Below are 16567 nucleotides of genomic sequence, written 5' to 3' on the forward strand. Positions count from 1 at the left end.
TCTCTCTCTCAAATTAGGTATTAGAGGAACTTTGATATATTTATATTTTATAAATTTATCTGAGTGACAAGATGAGATATTATATTTTGTTTAAGTTTGCCTTCCCCTTGTCCATTCAATAAGGGATTTTTAGTCAAGTCTGAATCAATATGCTCTAATAAGTCTTTACAGCAGGGTTCTTAGCACCCACTGTTAGCTCCACTGTCACATACAAGTATAAAGATTTCTCTCACATTCCAGACAAATAACATATCAACAGATAGGAGAAATACCTAATGTAGATGATGGGTTGATGGGTGCAGCAAACCACCATGGCACATGTATACCTATGTAACAAACCTGCACGTTCTGCATATGTATCCCAGAACTTAAAGTATATATATTTAAAAAAGTAAATGAAGCTAAACTTGCTAAGACCAAGAATAAACTTGTATTTGTTTACTCAGTAAAAATTTGAGTATTGTCTGTGCCAGGAACTTTTGAAAAGACCTCTACATCTGTATTTCTCAAAAATACAGTTGTAAGAAAGGAAATAAACCACTAAACGAAGCAAGAATATAGTAGGTGAAAGTTCTAAGAACAGTAAACATTTAAGCTGAAACGTGATTAATAAAAAGACTTAGTCATGATGGGTGACCACCTTCTAGGCAATCTCAATGGAGGGGTGGAGTGGGACAGTTCATCCTAACAGGTAGGAGGATGTTAGCAGTAATTGTTTAGAATTGGCAAGATATAGTATTCATACGAATAACAAAAATAATTTTTAAAAATTATCTCTAGACTATGCACCTCCCTTTAGTGTTTTCCCTCTCACAGTGTGTGCCTGCCACTATGAGCCTCTCCCCTTTAAATGCCATTGCTTCTAGTCTCCAGAATCAGTTGGTACTAATGGACTATATAGTCCTCTTCCCTTATCTCTCTATACTCACTATTTTGGTGATATCATGTTATGTTATGTATTTAAATTATGTCTATATGCTATCAGTCTCCTATTTAATACCTTCTGGCCATCCTTCTACAACTCCTGAATGATGCATTCGGCTATCTACTCAATATCTCCACTTAAAATATTAAAGTAGTTTAATTAATTCAGTTTTCCAAAATCTTAAAATCACTGGAAAAGGTCTAATGATTTAAATGGCCTTTGCTTTACTGCAGATGTTTCACAATATTTCTTTTACTTACAAATTATTATACCCTATATTAATGTCATCATTTTAATATAAAATATAGATGAATAAAAAATGGAACCTCCTTTAATGTTTAATTGAGAAAAATAACTGTTCTTGCACTTTGTGTCCTCTTGGTAAATGCTATGTATAATATTCTGTAGTATGCAAAGATGCTTATAAACCAATTTAATTTGGATAACCCTGACTTCCTCAAGAAATAGAAGTTCAGTATGGCTGAAGAATACTGACAGCTGGCAGAATATGAGTTCAGAGAAGTAGCTTTGGGGTAATTGATGTAGGGCTTTGTAGGATAGGGATATTAAGATTTTATCCTTGTCAAGTAGTTAATTGGGCCCTTGAATCTGTTTTTCAGAAGAAATTTAGGACTACAGGTAAATTTTTTTGTAATTTGTTTCTACATAGCATTTAAAAGTATAAAATTAAATGATATTTTCTCCACCAAAAATATAGTGTCCTGGGGCACTGTAACATCAGAGAGTAGAACAAATTAGCAATGACAGTTGAGCAAGAGTGACCAAATCAACTGTGTCAAATACAATTGAGATTGAGGGAAAAATTACACCATTGAGGCATTTGGTGATTTTCATTAGGGCAAATGATTGATTGAAGTGGGTTGAAGAGAGAATGATGGTTATGTAAAAGTACATTTAATAATTATAAAAAATAACTACATATTATGTTGGAAAGGCAAAAGAGAGCTGGAATAGTTAGTGAAAATGAATATGACTAGTTTTGTGTGTTTGAAACAACAGACCTTTGTAAATTGATTGGAATTATCCAAAATAGACTAAAAATTGATAAAATTGATAATGTAAGAAGTGCTCATTGCAGTAGAGGAACCCCTTTGGCAAGAAAGATGGGATGCAAAATAGATCCAGTGGAATCAACCCTTGATTCAAGCAGAAACACTTAATATATTGTAACGAAAATAAAGACTTTTCAGATTATGTTCCAAATTCTTCTCTATTTTTTGCTATACCAAAGAGAGTAACATGTATATGTATGAGGAGTTTGTGCATGTGAATGTCCTTGCATATCTTTTATTATATTAATACCTCTGCTGACTTAAAGCTTGCTAACAAAACACTTTGTCTTTTCTTAAATTTTGTAACTTGAACAGTGAATGTCACAGGAGGGCTAAATGATCATGAATCTAAGTATCATTTAGGATAAATTTATTGATCTTAGAAGCATTATTTATTGTCTATGTATTTCTGTTTTAAAGGCATTGTTTTTAAGATTTCTTTTGGAGAAAAGTAATACTATTCCTTTTTTTTCTTACTCCTGCAATCTAGCTTTGTAGAGAAGACTATCTCAATAATGATGGCCTGGTATAATCATTAACTAATCAGACAGCCAGCAAATCAAAGGGGGAAAAATACATTGAAAAAGTAACAATGACTGTTAATGGATTGTGTTAGTGGGCTTGATTAATTATTTTGGCCTTACTCATTTGTAAGAAAATAAGAGTTTTAATTTTTTCTTTGTAAAGATAACATACAGAATACATTTAACAGTGAGGATTTTTGCAGCTAGCCTTGGAGACACTTATCAAGGAGCAGTTTGGGGATGTAAAATCAAACAAAATATATAAATTTCTTGAGTGTAATCTGCTCTGTATATTTTACACTATGGTTTCAAAATTTATATTGATTTACTCTTTGTAACTGTTTTTATAAATCAGAATTTTAGTTGTAGCTATAATTTTTATCGTCATGAAGAGTCCGTATGTCACTGGTATCTGATCAATAGCCACTTTTCCAATGAAAAAGGTTGGAGACCTCACCCTTCCTTCTTGTATTGCTATTACTACTACAAGTAATCTTTTGGAATAATTTATTCAGCTTTACACAGAAAGACTTAATTCATGTAAAATAGAGGCAGCATCTGTCTTCTAAAGTTAAATACTTGAATGTCCTTGTTATTTTATTGTGCTTGTTATTAGATTAAACCATATTCCTCTAAATCTAGGCAATATTCTATTATTTCATTGCAAGCTTTTTTCTTCTACCTTTTGCTACAGAAAATAAATGTACATGCACATAAACACTCACAAACACACACACATTGCTATATATTTCCCTTAAGAATCAGTAGGTTTGATTGTTAGGAAGTTTGAAAAATGTTTCCTTTTGTCTTAAAAGAGATAAAAAATACTGGCCTGGAGCAGTGGCTCATGCCTGTAATCCCAGCACTTTGGGAGGCCAAGGTGGGTGGATCACCTGAGATCAGGAGTTCAAGACTAGCCTGACCAACGTGGCAAAATCCCGTCTCTATTAAAAATACAAAATTAGCCGTGCGTGGTGGCGCATGCATGTAATCCCAGCTACTCAAGAGGCTGAGGCAGGAGAATCGCTTGAACCTGCGAGGCAGAGGTTGCAGTGAGCCAAGACTGTGCCACTGCACTCCAGCCTGGGCAACAAGAGCATAACCCTGTCTAAAAAAAAAAAAAAGATATAAATACTACCAATTCTGAGCTAGGAAGCAAAGTTTATCTCTATATCTCCAACCTTCTAAATAATCTCTGACCATGATAAAACTGAATTCCCCTGAGTACCTTTTGACTTGATAATACGTAGAATTATAGTCTCTTGATTTTTAAACAACATACGTTTACATTTAAAGCCATTCATTAGAAAATAATATAGCAAAAATCTGATACTTATGGGTATTTTTAAAATTCATATATAGTAAATATTTAAGTACATACTACAAAGAAATATCTTATGAATTCAATTAAAATCAGTGGAAATAATTGTTATAAAATGTTAAAACATGTCATTCATTTTATAGCAACATGGTACCTTGTTGAATCCCAGAAAGAAAAATAGCAGAATAATGAGTAAATCAAATCAGGTATCCTCTAAGTAAACTATATATATATATATTTTTTTAGTCATTCTCTAAAAGGACAGAAATTTCTCTATGTTTTCTAATACTGCTGAAATTGTGAAGCCTCAGGCTATTCAGGAAAAATATGAAAACTATTACAAAAAATTCCATTCATAACTTATTTTTTTAAATAGTGTAATTCATTCTTGGATTATAACTCAGTTATCTATCACTATCATTTTCCCTTTTTCTCTGGTTCTGTCTATAGCAAAGTAAAATAACTGAATTTATTTCTGGATTAGTTATTATATTTCAGTAGAGGACAGAGAGCAACAGTGTTGCTTCTGAGTCTTTTTCATACCTTGTCTTCCTTTCCTGCGCTCCTTTTGTCTACACTGTTCTAATCTGAAATCCATATCCTCTGTTATATTTTCTGCACCAAATTACCATAACTTAATGTGCTAATTTATAATTAATAAAGAATATCCGATTTTCTCTGTGTACTTAAGAAATAACAAAGCCCAGATACACATAATGGGCCTACTAATAAAACACATGGGAGGGCAGAAATGGTAGAACTGAAATATGTCCAAGTCAAGCTGGTCAGTTGCCTCATGAACACAAGAGGCTATTAAAGCTAAATTAATTTTTGGCACTAATCGTTCTTTTAACATGTTCTGTTTGTTGAGGAAGTCTCTTTCATTGTTTTTATTTTTACTCTTTATTCTAGAAATGTGTTCATGCATTTACTAAATACAATCATAGCTACTCCTTGCTATAAAAGTACTTACAGATTACATGGTTTAACACTATCCTGGAAACATCTGTTTTTTTTTTATTTATATATTTTTGCTTTAAATATCTTTTAAAATCTTCTTTAATTGTTATACTCTTGTCTTGGTCAGTGTTTTGTTATGTTTTGGTGAGGAATTTTGTAAGCAGCCCACATTGAGTCTTTCAAATATTGTTCTCTCACTCACCTGAAATTGGCCATTTACATCTGCAGGAATTACCTTACAAACAAACACAAAAATTTATCAAGTCTCCTTCAAAAATTAGACCAAGTACTGTTTCCTTTTGAAAATCATCTCTTACCTCACTGAGAAAATATACTCTTGCCTCCTTTAAATATTGCTAGTATTTTAAAATATAATATTGTGTTTTCCTATATATTAAATAACCAATATATAATTATATGTTACACTATATGTAACATTACATGTGTGTATATAAACACATATAAATACGTACATGTATGTGTGCACATATATGTGTGTGTGCATATATATATATATATATATATATATATATATAGAGAGAGAGAGAGAGAGAGAGAGAGAAAGATTGAATACCCAAAGGAATATAAATCATGCTGCTATAAAGACACATGCACACATATGTTTATTGTGGCACTAGTCACAATAGCAAAGACTTGGAACCAACCCAGATGTCCAACAATGATAGACTGGATTAAGAAAATATGGTAAATATACACCATGGAATACTATGCGGCCATAAAAAATGATGAGTTCATGTCCTTTGTAGGGACATGGATGAAGCTGGAAACCATCATTCTCAGCAAACTATCACAAGGACAAAAAATCAAACACTGCATGTTCTCATTCATAGGTGGGAATTGAACAATGAGAACACTTGGACACAGGAAGGTGAACATCACACACCAGGGCCTGTCGTAGGAGATACGAGTTGATGGGTGCAGCACACCAACATGGCACATGTATACATATGTAACAAACCTGCACGTTGTGCACATGTACCCTAGAACTTAAAGTATAATAAAAAATGTATATAAAAGAAATGATGTGATTACTTCAGTAGTATATAATACTTTGATTCATGGTACTTTTAACATTTCCGCTCTCATTTATGCTATAATATTGCTGTGACATATTCTCAAAATAACTTCCCCTACCACTACAACTCTTTTCTATTTTTTTCCTATTTTTCTCTCATTCATCTAACATATTGTGTTTGAAATTCCACATATTCTATCTTCTTTTGGTAGCAACACACACAAACATCTCATGTGCACGTGTAAATACTCACAACATATGCACACAAATCACTTAAAGATTATAAGCGACCTATATATTAATCATTCGAAAAAAAGCATGGCAAACCTTACGTTAATGAATCCAAGAGCAGCAAAAAATGTTTCCTGACCATTTTAATAGCTTTTCATAAGGACCCAAAGGTGTTTAGCAGCTTTGAAAGTCCATGTGCAAGTCTGTAAAATCCTTTATTCAATTAAACTTTTTTTTTCATTCTGGTTTGACATTGAGGCAAATATGAAACCAACCCTAAATAAAAAATTGTACTCTTTTCCCCTTAGTGATAGAAGATCCACATTTCTGTCAGATCCATTTGGAGTAAAATCTGGTCTGTGAAACTAAAGAGGATGGCAATCACGCTGATTCTCAAAGTACTCATTTGTCAAATGGGAATAACAGTATCAACTACATGGGGATTTTGTAGAAATTAAATGAGATAAAATCGTTTGGTAGCTAAAGAAATAAATGAATGTCTTTAAGTTCCTATCAAACTGCTGTTCTTCCATCTTCAGTGTCTTTAAAAGAACCTTCAAAATTAATTAATTCAGGATATTTTATGATCTTCCAGGTTAGAGAGCAAACAGGGAAATGGCACTCATATTGTAGAAATATCTCTGTGTATATTCATATCTGGCCAACCTATGTTTGCAGGAAAACCTGATTTTCCACTAGCTCTATGAACTTTGAAAATCACTTAACCTCTTTGAGCCTAATATTCCTCTGTGTAACAGATTTAATAATCTTTACTTTGCATCTGTTTTTTAATATTAGAAATATATGTAATATGCTTATAATGACACATAATTCATTAACGTTAGTTATAGAAGTGATAGCCCTTCTTTTATATGAAGACATTTTATAAACAGAAAATATTTCCATTCATTCCTCCTGCACATCTGTTGTGAAAGTACATATAAAGTTATAATGTGTGATAGCCCCAGTTTGAAGGATGAGGAATGGAGAATAGACATATGCTACATTTATGTCTATCGCACACTGTTTAAAATTTTGTTAATAGTGACATCAAAAGAATATTTTATATCTTAATTTTAATAAATATTACTTCACTAAGCAAGATAAAGCACCTGAACCAATAAGAAATAAAATTCCACATATAAGGTATAGCCTTAGGAACAAAAAAGCCAACAGGACATCTCTGATCTGACGTAACCATTTAATGACTTGCACAGGTGGCAGCATCTCCCTATATCTGATGACAGAAGAGTTGGAAATGAGGGCATAAAAGAATGACATATCCTGAGAAGAGGAATCTGGTCACATTCTTGACCTACTCTAATATGTGTCCTATACTTCTGATTTTGTGCACAACATAATTCCAAACTCCCCACATTTCAACCAACAGTAGAAATGGGTAGAGAGTAATGACTGTGCCAGAGTCAAAGGTACCCACTGTCACAGCATCTGTCATTAACTGATAACTATCATTGGCTTTCTGGCTAATAGTGATCATTGGCTATTTCTTCCCCAAAAGATTACCCTCCCAGACTCTAATAGATACTACCTGGCATTAGAACCCAAGCTGGGAGATTTGCAAAAATTCAGTACTTGGCAGCAAAATTTCTTTGTCTAGGTATGTAAATGCATGCTTCCGCTTCTTTGTAAGAGCCTGTTGTTATGATATGCTCACATAATTTGAGTTCCATAAATTATTTTGCTGTTTTTTTCTCCTGTACTAATCTCAGCAGCCAAAGGATATATAATTATCACTTATTTATAAAGCTTCTCTTTTTTTCAATTACGGTAATGTGTTTCTAACTTTCCATTTTTAATATATGACCATAAATCCCACTTCTACACTTACTGTTAATACTTCATACTTGCCTACTGTTCTTCTACTAAATGTCCTAATTCTCTGTTTTATATTTTTAGTAACATATGGATTAGTAAAAATGTTGATTGTGATTTGGATTCAGATGAGGAATCTGGTGAATGAGATAAGCCTCCCATTTCCCTCACACAAATTATATATACAAACAAGTTTACCCATCAACTTAGAAGTTAGGGTCACCTTCAAGCTTATTTTTGGATAACTTTACCAGCCAGAAACCCTGAATTAATAATGCTGTACATAGAGAATTTTGTAGCAAATTAGTTTAAAGATACAAGACTCAGAATCAGAGAGAACTAGCCACTCTTCTTCTAAGTTGAGTGAACTTCATGTTCTTATTAATTTTTCTGTACCCTACTTAACTCATCAATAAAGTTACGTTGGCTCACTTGGTGTCTAGAGGCTTCTTAACTCCAATTATTACATATTCCATAATTCTAATTGCTAACTACTGTTAAATCATAACTCTCTACTATTCAGGTATGTTTTATTCCTCTGCAGAGGTTGAAATACCATGCACTGAAGCTTTGAAAATCACACAACATATCCATTTACATCAATGGATGATCACATTATTGCATCTTATATCAAATAATTGATAGGAGACACTGTATTATGATTAGGCTTTTTACATATATATTATCTAATTGATCTTCACAAAACTTCTGTATGGCAGTATGATCACATTTTATAGATAAAGAGATTGAATATCAGAGAAATTAAGTGATATTATCATAATCACACAAGTGGCCATGAGTCAATAAGTGGCAGAGATAGGATTTAGATCCATGATCCATCATCATACATACATTTTCCACCATCAAATTTAACTTAAAAATAGTATTTGATAAAAGCATTTAAAAATGTGAATACATAATTTAAAATGTGTTTTGATGTTTACTTTTAATATAGGGTTTTTCAGTACATTGAATCTATTTAAACAGCGTCACACATCATTACCTGTGGTGGAAGCAGTGGCAGTCTTATAAAGGCAAGAAGCATGCTCAGGTCATTGCATCTACTCTGCATGTCATACTTGACCCACATCATCAATGCATGGAAGATGGTTTCTTCATCAGGAACATTGACATCATCACTGGCCAGTAGTTTATGGAGCTCCTCAGCTGGAAGGAGTAAAAACTCTTGATTTCTGATAACTTCCATTATGTTTTCCTGCAGGGAGAAAATATCTTGGCATAAATTCTGTTTCATTTTTATTTAGCTAGTAAAGCATTTCAGAAAGAAGAAAAGTAGTCAATATCCTTTGTTCTTATTATAACATAATCCTTGAGACTCAATCCTTCAGAAACTAGAGGCTGTTAAGATGAAAGCATTGTAATTGTAATTGAAGTGTAAATGTATCCCAGACAGCACAGATCTTGTAATAAGTGGAGGATTATAATGCTGAGCTTTGTTATGCAGGCAGAATGTACTAAGTGATTAAATGTTCAAGTTTCAAGTGTACTGCTATATAAGATTTGGTGAATAGGAAAAAATAACATTTCACATTTTTAAAAGCTTGACTATATATGTAGACATATATATGAGAATCAGAAAATGGCACTAAAATTGCATAGATAAAAGTAGCATTATAAGATGCACCATTGTTTATTCAAAAAAGAAAGAACAGGACAGATAGGCCACTGAAGTCACAAAATCCAGCAAGTTCCATCCTGCTATTATCTCTTATCCCTCCCTCCTCTCATGACAATTTCTTTGGCTTAATTCCCATTTATTTTCTTATTACCATTTATTTTCTTCCTGATTGCTCCCATAACCTCCTAATTACACTGCCTAACTCTATTCTTAGCTTCTCAGTTTCATCCTCTATCATGATGACAGAATAATATTTCCAAACCATAAATGTGCTCATGGTTTTATTCTGAAGTTTTTGTTTTGTTTTGTTTTATTATTTCTCCTTATATTTTGGTTCACATTTCTTGTTTAAGCAAGCTGGTGTTCATAATCTGACCTTTCCCTGTTCTTTGTTTTTCAACTTGCCATCTTGTTTGACATTTCCTCCCTTACTTACTCCATTACTTAAAATGACTTTTATCAACTTTGCTTTTCTAAATTTCTGTCATATTTCAAGATTCAATTCAAGACTTACCTATTATATATGGCTCCTCAAGTTTCTACTGAGTCTCATTTGACCTGGTCACACCCTCACTATCCCCTTGCGGTGTATAGTGGGTGTATCCCTGCCACAGCAGATACCACACTGCAGCCTAATCTTTGGTAAACTTAGAAATCTTTTCACAAATTTTAAGCTGTAAGACCCTGATTTATATAACCTTGTATATCTAGATCCTGGCACAAAGCCTGGAAAACAGCAGAGGAGCAGTTCATATTTGCTGAATACATGAATTGATAATCTCTGCAGAGAAAAACAAAATTGTAGAAACAGCACAGGATGGTACAGTGTTTTAACAACATATTTTAAAAACTACTTGTCAAAAACTTTCTTACATTTTAAGCAAAAAGGCTTCTGTGGACGATACATGTTTAGAGAAGACAGAGACTCTGCTGTTTGGTCTTCTCTGCTCCACCTCTCCCCATGTCTCCTGGGACAGCTCCAAGACATAGCAAAGGCTTCTCAGGTTCTAGTTTTAAAGCCACAGCGGTGGTAGCAATATCCACAGGACACATATTTTCATATAAAAACTGCAGTAGAGTGACACTAAGTCTCTTCCAAAGAAGCATTGTGACCGTGCTAAACAGAGTAGAGGATTCAGCAAGTGACCATTAATCTGTATGTTAGAGCAGTTTCAAATTTATTTTTTGAGGAGAAACCTGGTCTGTGTTACAGCATATCCTTGGAGCTGAAGTAACTTCAGCTTTCACAAAAGGGCCCTAACTTACTTTCTTTCAGGGCATCTGTCATACATTTACATTAATTGTATAATAATAATACAATTTGTAAATAATGTCTTTATTTATACTAATTGGCTTCCCAGAATAACTGAAAGTAGTTATTTTGGTTCCAGGAAATTGTTTTGTTCCTTGTGTTTCCTTTGGGCACCATGTAAATTATAGATGCCCATAACTGTTCAGGTAATTAACAAATTAAGTGTTCTGAGATGTTTTGCCATCAGATTTAAAAAAAAAAAAACTACGTGAAGCTAAAGATGTTCTGAGGAATCTTTGAAAGATTTGTCCACCTGTTTTTCCAGTTACTAAAAAATCTATGCCTCCATTAAACCACACACAGAACTCTATAGCTAGGCCATCAAAATATAGTGAGGGATGTCATAAAAAACACCTCTATGAAACTCCTAGTGGTGTCTGTCATAAAGATACTGTTCAAGGCATATTTCATTATATTTTATAGTGTCCTCTTTATGATGACCCTTGGGAGAAGTTACTTTCAGGTTTTAGTAGCAAGAATAATTGCAATTCTCCTGAATAAATTGGTTTGCTTTTATCATGGATGTTGTAAATTATGAAATTGATCAGACTTCTCTTTTTATTTGGCCTCCAGAAAACTTAGAGTCAAATTGAAATCTATCTGGTAGGAAGGCTATAGACTTTTATAGTTTGATTTCTTTTTCAGACAGCTCTGATAATAGTTTTGTTTAATACCACTACAGCACTTTTTCTTTTCTTTTTATCTCTGCATCTAACTTAAATAATATTCCAACAATTTTGTATTTTTATGAGTTACACTAAATCTTTTGGTAACCAGCAGCGTTGTTTGTACAAACTGCTATAAGGAAATGGGACCTCAGGAGCTGGTATCAGATTTTTCACACTTACCTACGTATTATTACATAGGTGTTATTTTTTTTTTCCTTTACACTTCATTGAATTTCTCAAGTTCTCCTTGCTGTTTTATTTTTCCATCAAGCCTCATTTTAATGATACTTTGTTTATGGTACCTACAATGTAGGTTCTGGAAATTAGTTGTTTTAACATCATTATGTGTTATTGCTAAAAGAGAAAACATCAATTCCCATTGAGTTTCTTACATTGCTTGCATATGTTAGCAAACTCCTTATTGTCTATGAAGATCATATAACAAGAGGCCTGTTTGCCTTTTGTACAATCTCTTTCTTAGGTTTATTCAATCATCCATTCAGCATAGGTTTATCGAAACCCTGATATATGGCCCTGATAATCATCGTGAGGACAAAATGGATTTGAATAAAAAAGCTCGCCATATGGGAGACACGTAGAAAAAGTGCAATTATCTGGAAAATGATAGTAATCAACTCTGTAGAATCCAGCTTTTCAAGTGGACCTAAAATATTAGAAAGGAGTTTAAACCAGAAAATGGGAAATGGAGACATATAGTATTCTGACCAGTGAAAACCATATAAAGACATAATCAGGGAGTATAGCATGTGATGCCATAGTTGTCAATTTGATTGACAACAAGCACAGAAAATTTGTGGGAAATAACATTGAAAGGGAAGTTTAGGTGAGATAATAATGGAGTAGAGGTAGTCTAAAACTTTGATGGTCTTATATGTATGATATTATCATTTGAATATATTGAATCTCATGAACACACACATACATACACACATTTTCTACATATGGGTTAAAATGCTTATTATAAAGAAAGATTTTGGCAACAAATGTAAGTTGCCGTTTCATAAGACAGGATAGCTACAAAAATAAAGACTAAACTACTATTTACTACGACTACTTCATAATATTTTAAAATAATTTTTCTAGCTAAAAAAATGTAGTTTTGTTTTATCCTGAATAGACAGAAGTTTTGCACCAGTTTTTTTTGTTTGTTTAATTATTTCCTGGACTTAATGTGAACATATTTTCTAATATTCATTTCTTCTGTGCATTAATTAAATTATGGTCTTCCCACATTAATTATTGTTAATAATATATATATATAACTCTTTTGAAATTTTATTAGAAATATAAATTTTTATATGAAAATTAGCTGAAAACGAATGGTAATATTGTATCAAACAATATAAGTAAATCCCTTCAACTATCATCTCTTTGTTATTAAGTTTAAAATATGGATATTAAACTATAGCAATATATTTTATTATTGTTTAAGTAACTTTAATTTTGTTTACTTCATGAGCAGCTAATATCAAACCAACACATTATGTACTATATGGTTAACTCAAGAAATCTCTCTCTCATGGAAGTCTACTGAGTTAAGACTTACGTCTTACCATCTTATACTCTGTGACCATTAGTCAATTACAGCAAACTCCTAGTCACGGTTCTAAGCATTATAGTAGGAAGATAAATCCTTTGTCAGACCACTACACAATCTCTGGCTAGATTTCAATGCACCAGAGGATATAGAATTTATTTAATTATCCATCTAAACAGTTATTGGTTAGAAAGATGAGTTCTTAGGAGGCTCATAATGCCAAGTACCTGAAAAAAAAATGGGGATCCTGGAATTTGGCTACATCCTCTGGTTGAGGTTGATTAGGTAAGTATGAAAAATATAATCTTTGGGTCTAATGTTTTGGGTCTAAGATTTTAAAATTTCTAATTCCTTAAGCATCCTTTGCAAGCAAAGTTTTGAGAGTTTCATGATATACGCATGGTTCTACTATTTTAAGAATTGAGATAGAAAAATTAATCTTTTGACTTCTGAGACAATGTTTTTCCTGTTATGTTATGTACTAGATTGAAATGAAATTTTCAGTCTTCTATTTCATCGGATATAAAGGTACAATGTAGGCCACAGTGGCTGTTTCCTCAGAGGGCGCAGGTAAACCTTGACCACAGCTTTGGTGTTCTCTATCGAGCAGCTTTTTCATTTTTTACAACAGGGCCAGGCTGATAATTTTCAAATCTTTAAGATCTGCTTCCCTTTTGATTTTAAATTCTGTCTTTGATTCATTTCCATTTTCTTGAAATTTACGATAAGCAGTTGACGAAAGCAACGCGGCTCCTTCGTTACTTGGCTTAGAGATTTCTTTTGCCAAGTGTTTTGCCACTCACAAGTTCTTCTTTCCACAAAACGCTGGGATGCAAACACAATTCAGCTAAGTTCTTTGCCACTTTATAACAAGGGTCACTTTTCCTTCAATTACCAAAAACCTATTCCTCATTTCAATCTGAGACCTCATCAGGATGGCCTTTACTGTCATAGTTCTAGCAACATTCTGATCACAATGACTTAGGTAATCTGAGACTTTTCTCTACTGCTCTCTTCTGAAGTCTCACATAAATTGCCCTTTACAGTTTGTTCAAGGCAATATCAGTGGATTCTAGTATGCATTTCAAAATTCCTCCAGCCATTATTCATTATGTAGTTCCAAAGCCTCTTCCACATTTTTTGGGGGATTTGTTATAGTAACTCCCTATCCCTCGGCATCAATTTCTGTCTTACTTATTTTCTGAGCTGCTATAAAACCATCTTAGACTGGATAATTTATAAACTACAGAAAATTATTGCTCACAGTTCTAGAGACTGGAAAGTCCAACATCAAGGCACCAGCAGATTTGTTGTTTGGCGAGGGCTCCTTCCTTACAGACAGCATTTTCTTGCTGTATTCTCATATGGCTGAAGGAGCAAACAAGCTTCTTCTGGCCTCTTACAAGGCACTAATCCCATTTATCAAGGCAGAGCCCTTATGACCCAAATACCTCACGATGTCCTCCAGCTTTTAATATAACCACAATGGGGATTAGGTTTTAACATATGGAATTTGGGGGGACACAAATCATAGCAGCATCCCTTCCAAATACTATATTTAATATTAACCCAAGAATATGACCTTAGGTGGAAATAGGGTCATTGCAGATGTAGTTGATTAAGTTAAGAAAAAGTCATACTGGATTGGGGTGGGCCATAATCTAATGACTGTGGTCTTTCTAAGAGAAATTTTGAGATACACAGATACACCGTGAGTAGAACTCAGTGTGAAGAAATGAGAGACACAAAGGGAAGTAGGCTATCTGAGATAGAGGCAGAGATTATGTGTAGTTATGCTACCACAAACTGAGGAATAACAAGGATTGTCAGTAACAGAAGCTGGAAGAAGCAAGAAAGGATTCTTCCCCAGACACTTTAGGAAAAAACATGACCCTGTGGATAATATGACTTTGAATTTCCGGTCATTAGAACGGCAAAAAAGTAAATGTAATGTCTTTTAAGCCACCCATTTTGTGGAACTTTGTACAGCAGATCTAGGAAACTAACACACATCATTGGAGAGATCTATAAAAATTATAATTTTAAAAAAACTTACTTTAAAAATCTCAAATAAACTTAAGAAAGCATCACAACTATTTCCCATCTTTAAAATAAGAATTTCTAAGTTATTTCTTTTATAGAGTAATTCCCTTAAGAAATACTAGCTTTCCCATGTCCCTTATGGAGGATAGCAAATATCAAGAGTTATAAATAAAATCCAGGTGAGCACCTTAACAGTAAGGCTGCATATATGTTGCATAGGTCATATATATATATATATATAATTTTCTATTGCTTTTTAGAATTTAAACTTTCTAAAAATGCAGAGTTGAGAAAGACATCTCCCTTCAAGTATCAAGAGTTTTTAGTAATAATTACCTTAATGGTGTTGCACTGACATATTGCTGTCAAGATTCTAACTTTTTCAGGGTTTAAAACGAATTTTACTGGGCTTTTGATTATTTGCCTTGCCTGAATTTTTAATCCCTTTGTCAAAGTTGCTGACTGAACTGTTGAACACTACCTTAGAATTTCAAAGGGAATGGAAACTCATTATGAGATTGTCACAACTTGTTATTTTACGGGGGAGAATGCTGAAGCTAAGAGGAGCTCACATATAGTCATACTCATGGTCAAGATAAGGCTAGGATTAGAAACTCAGCTTCTCGTCCTTAAGCCTATGACACTTTCCAATATACAACCTGGCCTATCTATTATTTGATTAATTTTTTTCTGGTTCTCCTCACCCATCTATTTTGAGCTTAATGTCTTACTTTGACCTATGTAACATATATGCACCCTTACTCTTAAGGTGCTCACCTGGATTTTATTTACAACTCTTAATATTTCTGGGTCGCACAACATGGCATGGTGATTATGGGTGATTTAATTTGGAGAGTTGGACAGGATTTAGATGTCAACTCTGCTACTTACTAGCTGCAGAACATTAAGGAGCTGGGTTTCTTGTATGTAAATGAGGATGAAAATAGCATCCATGATAATGCATTCTTATCGGAATTCGGTATGAAGACTAAATTAAATTTACTATCCTTACAGGAGTGCCTGTCTCATAGAAAGGAACACATAAGTGTTAGCCATTACTATTCTGCATCTGACCCTACCCTTCCCTTCAGCCTCCTCTTGCTGGCTCTAGAGGCTACATTAACATTACTTTATTTTCTCTGTTTTTCTGATTATTCAGTCATTCAAGCAATAATGTTTTATGGGATTCTTTCTCCATGCCTAGTATATGCTTAATACTGGGAATATATAAATTAAAAAAAAAGAAAGGCTCTGGCCTTAAGAATTTTACTCTCTAGTGAGGGGGACAGTATAGTATTATAAAATAATTACATTCATTTTATAATAAGAAGAAAAATTTAGTGATTTGAAGAGGGTGACAATGGAAGTGAAATAAAGGAGACCAGACTACATTTTTGTCCTTTCTGCAATAACAATTTCCAAAAAAAGAAAATGTTTGTAATAG

At 33.3% G+C, this 16567-nt stretch overlaps 1 protein-coding gene across 2 annotated transcripts in view; it reads right to left on the reverse strand.

Annotated features, from left to right (window-relative positions):
• Window positions 1-16567, reverse strand: part of KLHL1 (kelch like family member 1) — a 413680-nt gene that overhangs the window by 172993 nt on the left and 224120 nt on the right. For both annotated transcript variants that reach the window (XM_019039881.3, XM_063697407.1), the window contains exon 5: window positions 8907-9119. In XM_019039881.3, coding sequence (XP_018895426.1) covers window positions 8907-9119 — 213 coding nt within the window. The remainder of the gene's footprint in view (window positions 1-8906; window positions 9120-16567) is intronic.

This window comes from Gorilla gorilla, chromosome 14 (assembly GCF_029281585.2).
Source record: "Gorilla gorilla gorilla isolate KB3781 chromosome 14, NHGRI_mGorGor1-v2.1_pri, whole genome shotgun sequence".
NCBI lineage: Eukaryota > Metazoa > Chordata > Mammalia > Primates > Hominidae > Gorilla > Gorilla gorilla.